General features: G+C 43.6%; 1 protein-coding gene across 5 annotated transcripts in view; it reads left to right on the forward strand.

The window, feature by feature from the left end:
- Positions 1-295: 295 nt before the first annotated feature.
- Lrrcc1 (leucine rich repeat and coiled-coil centrosomal protein 1) overlaps positions 296-5382 on the forward strand; it is a 48086-nt gene continuing 42999 nt past the window's right edge. For 4 of the 5 annotated variants that reach the window (XM_005361828.2, XM_005361825.2, XM_026786626.1 and 1 more), the window contains exons 1-4: positions 296-490; positions 3728-3933; positions 4238-4303; positions 4992-5159. In XM_005361828.2, the coding sequence (XP_005361885.1) occupies positions 402-490; positions 3728-3933; positions 4238-4303; positions 4992-5159 (529 nt within the window). In that variant the 5' untranslated portion in view covers positions 296-401. The remainder of the gene's footprint in view (positions 491-3727; positions 3934-4237; positions 4304-4991; positions 5160-5382) is intronic. The other variant, XM_026786625.1, reaches the window with a different exon arrangement.

Consider the following 5382-nt stretch of genomic DNA (forward strand, 5'->3'; position numbering starts at 1 on the left):
AGAAATATTTAACGAATTACCAGAAGAGGCGGGGACCAAAAGGGGAAACGGTACTGTTTGTAAGATCATATCACAAAGTATAAAACCAGAAAGCCGAGAAAAAGCCGTTATAAAACACAGGCTATATGTAAAGCCTCTGAAGGGACCTGGAAGGGAACCACTTATTCCCAAACCCAGAGCCGCGAACGCCGAGCTTTAAAGGCGGATGCCGTAAAAGGCGAGGCCTCCAGGCAGCCGGAGCGTCCTGCTTTGCGGCAGCGCCCGGCGGGAAAGCGAGGCGGGCGGGCGGTTGAAGAGTCCTCGCCCCGCCCCCTCCCGCTTTCCAGCGCTCCGAAGGAGGCTGAGCAGGCTGGGACCCAGCGCTGGGCGCCGCTTAACACCCACTCCCCGTCGCCGGCGTCATGGAGGCGGCGGTGGATGCAGAAGTCGAACCTGAGGATGGCGACAGCAGCTGCGCGGACGTGTGCTTCATGGACAAAGGCCTGCAGAGGTAGCTGCGGCCACCCGATGGGACCCCGGGTCGGCTGGCTGAGGTGGCGGGGTCCTCCCTGTCCTCCCAGCACAGCCCGGGGTCCTCCCTGTCCTCCCAGCACAGCCCGGGGTCCTCCCTGTCCTCCCAGCACAGCCCGGAGTCCTCCCTGTCCTCCCAGCAAGCCCGGGATCCTCCCAGCACAGCCCGGGGACCCCCCCCCCCGTCCTCCCAGCACAGCCCGGGGACCCCCCCCCGTCCTCCCAGCACAGCCCGGGGTCCTCCCTGACCTCCCAGCACAGCCCCGGGGTCCTCCCTGTCCTCCCAGCACAGCTCTGGGGTCCTCCCTGTCCTCCCAGCACAGCTCCGGGGTCCTCCCTGTCCTCCCAGCACAACACGAGGTCCTCCCCGTCCTCCCAGCACAGCCCGGGGGACCCCCCCCCCGTCCTCCCAGCACAGCCTGGGGTCCTCCCTGTCCTCCCAGCACAGCCCGGGGTCCTCCCTGTCCTCCCAGCACAGCCCGGAGTCCTCCCTGTCCTCCCAGCAAGCCCGGGATCCTCCCAGCACAGCCCGGGGACCCCCCCCCCCGTCCTCCCAGCACAGCCCGGGGACCCCCCCCCGTCCTCCCAGCACAGCCCGGGGTCCTCCCTGACCTCCCAGCACAGCCCCGGGGTCCTCCCTGTCCTCCCAGCACAGCTCTGGGGTCCTCCCTGTCCTCCCAGCACAGCTCCGGGGTCCTCCCTGTCCTCCCAGCACAACACGAGGTCCTCCCCGTCCTCCCAGCACAGCCCGGGGGACCCCCCCCCCGTCCTCCCAGCACAGCCTGGGGTCCTCCCTGTCCTCCCAGCACAGCCCGGGATCCTCCCTGTCCTCCCAGCACAGCCCCGGGTCCTCCCTGTTCCGACTGTTTTTTAATTTCCTATGCATGAGGCACCATTAGACACACGTCCATATACTTGTTGAATGTACCACACAACTCTTCTAGCTGACCGTGTTTCGTGGTACCCAGACCATTCAGTGCTTTTGTAAGGATCCTAGACTTTTCCTTTTTTTTTCTTAATTTCTTTTGGTTTATTCAATGTCCCTTTCACGTCATACATTTTGATCCCATTCATTTCTCCATTCCTTAGCATCCACCCTGCCCTTGCAGCCCCCCAAAATAAAAGAAAACATTAGAGAAAAAAAGGAAAAAAATTAAAAATCTCGTCATCGAAGTTGTAGTGTGATATAGTGAGTCACCCAGTGAATCTCTTTGTCCATGTGTCTTGCTTACAAGTGTTCCTTGCAAAGAGCCTTTGGACTGATTCGAGGCCTTTGGTTTTTACTACACCATCAATGCTGGGTCCTCACCAAGACTCTTTGGATATCTTGTTATAGGTATTTTCACTGCAGGAGTCTCCCTGTCTTTGTGGGGCTGCCCTACTCTGTCCATGAACCTTGGCATTTATAATGTATAAAACAGCTTAGTCTGGCTAAATCTGCAGTTTGTCAGGGAAGAGATTTTTCAAAGGAATGCTTGTATTTATATTTAACAATGGTTATCATTTCCAGGATGTTGTCTGTGTGAATGTTATATATCATTACTAATGCCCACAGCAATTCTGCAAGGTCGCTTTTCTAATAAGCAATGGATATGGGATTTTCTATTTTAGATACATTATATAATTTCTGACACTGTGACCAGTGAACAATTAAATTCAGCAATATTCATTTCTGATGTGTCAGAAAACATGGTTATTAAGAGCATATGGTAATTGCACAAGATTTGGCCCTGAATAATTCTGTAAATGATAGAAGCTAAGTAACTGGCAAATATATCAAACAGGCATCTTTAGAAATTGGTGGTTTGAGGTCTGAAAATGTTTGCTTGCTGCCAGTTAGTTCCCTGCACCTTCATAGTAGCCAGCACAACCACAACCGTTGTGTGTGCTATTCCTGCGCACATTCATCTAGCACATCTGCCCTGTGCACTGTAGTTCAATGGAACTATTTCTGTGTTCTACTATTCAAGTTTCACTTATAAGTGGTAATTGAGGGAGTAGAAAGATGATTTCTGTTTAGAGGAAATGTGTCCTAACTTGCAGTTAGAGCAGACAAGAGTCTTCCCACTAGGAAGAACAATAATTAGTGATTTTCTTAGATATCAACTAAATTCTAGACTGACTAGCTATCACAGACCTTAAAGTAATTAAAGTTAGAAGCTCATGCATTTAATGTTGATTTATGTCAGGTTGATTTTTGTCTGTTGGTCTGTTTAATTGCCATAAACTGCTTAAGAGTTGTGAAAATTAAATGAGAAAAGGGAACAGCTTTAAAGGTTACAGTTGCTGATTCTTAGCTATGAGAAGAGGAAGGGTCAGTTTTCTCTAAGAATGCCACCACCCCTAATAAGTCTACCGATGATGTGAGATGTCTTTCTGTATATGTGTTGCTTTTATTGGTTAATGAATAAAGCTGTTTTGGCTAATGACTTAGCAGAGTATAGCGAAGTGGGAAATCAGAACAGAGATGGAGAAATAGGCAGAGTCAAGGAGATGTCATGTAACTAGCTGCCAATGAGAAAGATACTACAGCCACCGGAATCTTTCTGGTAAGCCACAGCATGTGGCGATACACAGGTTAATAGAAATGGATTAATTTAAGATAATTAGCTAAGAATATACCTGAGTAATTGGCCAAGCAGTGCTGTAATTGATATAGTTTCTGTGTGATTATTCGGGTCTGACCAGTCTTCATCTACATTCCATACTCCAGTGGAAGACTGCACATCCAAGGATATTTTGCAGCTCAGATTGGCCTTGGTTGTGGAAACAAACCAAAATGGACAAAGTTGAGTAGGAAAGGAAGAGAGAATGGGTTAGGAAGATGTGAGAGAGAGTAAATATGATCAAAATACATATGTATGAAGAACTTGAATGAAGTTCTTAAAATATATATACAAAAGAAGCAAAACAGAGAGGTATGCTAACATTCAGGAGCTTTTCTACTTACTGACTGTTGAAATCTCCCTGTACTCTATACGACAGTGACTTTGCATATGCAAGCTGAAAGTACCCAGAGTTACTCATCCTTCTGTGTTTGTATAAATGAACCAAAATGTTAGTATGCATTGTAAGTAATAAAATATTGCAAGGAAAAAATAGGAAGGACTTTTTTCTAAAGTGAGTAGACAATGTATTCATTATAATCTGCTACTTGATTAATTTTAACTATTTGGTCATGCTTTAAAATATGTTTTCATAACATTTTCTTTTATAGTATATCAGAGTTATCTTTAGATTCATCCCTTCATGCCATCAATCTGCATTGTAATAACATCTCCAAGATCACATCCATTGATCACATTTGGAACCTACGACATTTAGATCTGTCATCTAATCAAATAAGTCAAATTGAAGGACTGAACACACTGACAAAACTATGCACTTTAAACTTGTCCTGCAATTTGATCACAAGAGTAGAAGGTTTGTAAACTATTATATGTGGTATTTTGTGTAAATGAAAATGAAGAAAACTATGTGCATTTGTTTTCTTCAAGTGAATGGAATTAATAGAATCATAAAATTTTGAAAATTGACCATAAAACCTACTATGAATTTGTTTTATTTTCCCATAAAACTGTCTTTTAAAAGCTAAATACACACACACACACACACACACACACACAACCCAGCAGTTGATTTCACTGTATCAATCTGAAATAGTGCTATGTCTCTTTATTTAAACCTTATAAAAGCTATGTTTTATCTTCCCCCGCTCCATTTTTAGGACTTGAAGCACTGGTTAATCTGACTAGACTGAATTTGTCTTATAATAATATAAATGATCTTAGTGGTAAGTAGACTTGCTTATATTTCTATAATGCTGAAGCTTTACAGTGTGTTAGGACTTAGCTCAGTGTTGAGAAACTCCAAATAATAGTGATGTTTTGACCAAGGGTTTTATCCAAATGAGGTACTTCTATCAAAACCATTGTTGCTGCCAAAACCATACCCATGTCAAAAGTAGAGATAAAGAAGAGGATGATCAGTAGCAGAAAAAGCTAAAGTGAGGAAAACCTACTTTCGGATGCTATACTTAATCTTAAATAGTTAACCACTGTAGTCACATAGAAAGAGGTAGTTACAGTAAAACCTCTGACAGTGATAGAAACTTTCTATATCTGGTGCCTTCTCATGTGGCTGCCAGTAGCCAGGTATGAAAATTGACATGAAATATGACTGGTTGGGCAAGGGACTGAATATTTAAATTTTAATTTAAATATAAAAGCTACTAATGACTATGACATTTCACAATACAGACATGAAGGACTGCAGGGACTTGTATCTTAAAGGTTAAAGTCATTTATCCAGGTGGTCAGCATGCCTGAGAAGGTTTTGAAATTGTTACCTGTTTTTTATTAAAGGTCTATAACTAATAAAATTTCAAAATTCTTAGGATTACCAGTTAGAACTAACAAAATTTCACTAATTATTCTCATATGCTGTTGTCTTAAAAACTTTTTTTCCCCTACTTGTTGCAGGGTTGATGCCTCTTCATGGACTGAAGTATAAACTTAGATATATTGACCTACATAGTAATTGTATAGATAGTATCCATCATTTACTTCAGTGTACAGTCGGCTTGCACTTCCTAACCAATCTTATTTTAGAGAAAGATGGAGAAGGTAATCCTATCTGTCTTGTACCAGGTAGGTAGTAGTTAATTTAATATGATGCTTTTCTCCTGAATTTGGTGTTCATGACCCACTTTCATTTCAGTCTTAAGCTTTGCAGTTTTAGGTTTTTCTTTTTGTTTGTTTGTTTTTAGTATGTTTAGAAAAACATAAAGAATTTATTGGAAAATAACCCTAAATTGTTTCTTTGTTAAAAGTATAAAGGATAAACAGGCCTCTCCTTTCTTTCTTCCTTCCC

Source organism: Microtus ochrogaster, linkage group LG5, assembly GCF_000317375.1.
Source record: "Microtus ochrogaster isolate Prairie Vole_2 linkage group LG5, MicOch1.0, whole genome shotgun sequence".
NCBI lineage: Eukaryota > Metazoa > Chordata > Mammalia > Rodentia > Cricetidae > Microtus > Microtus ochrogaster.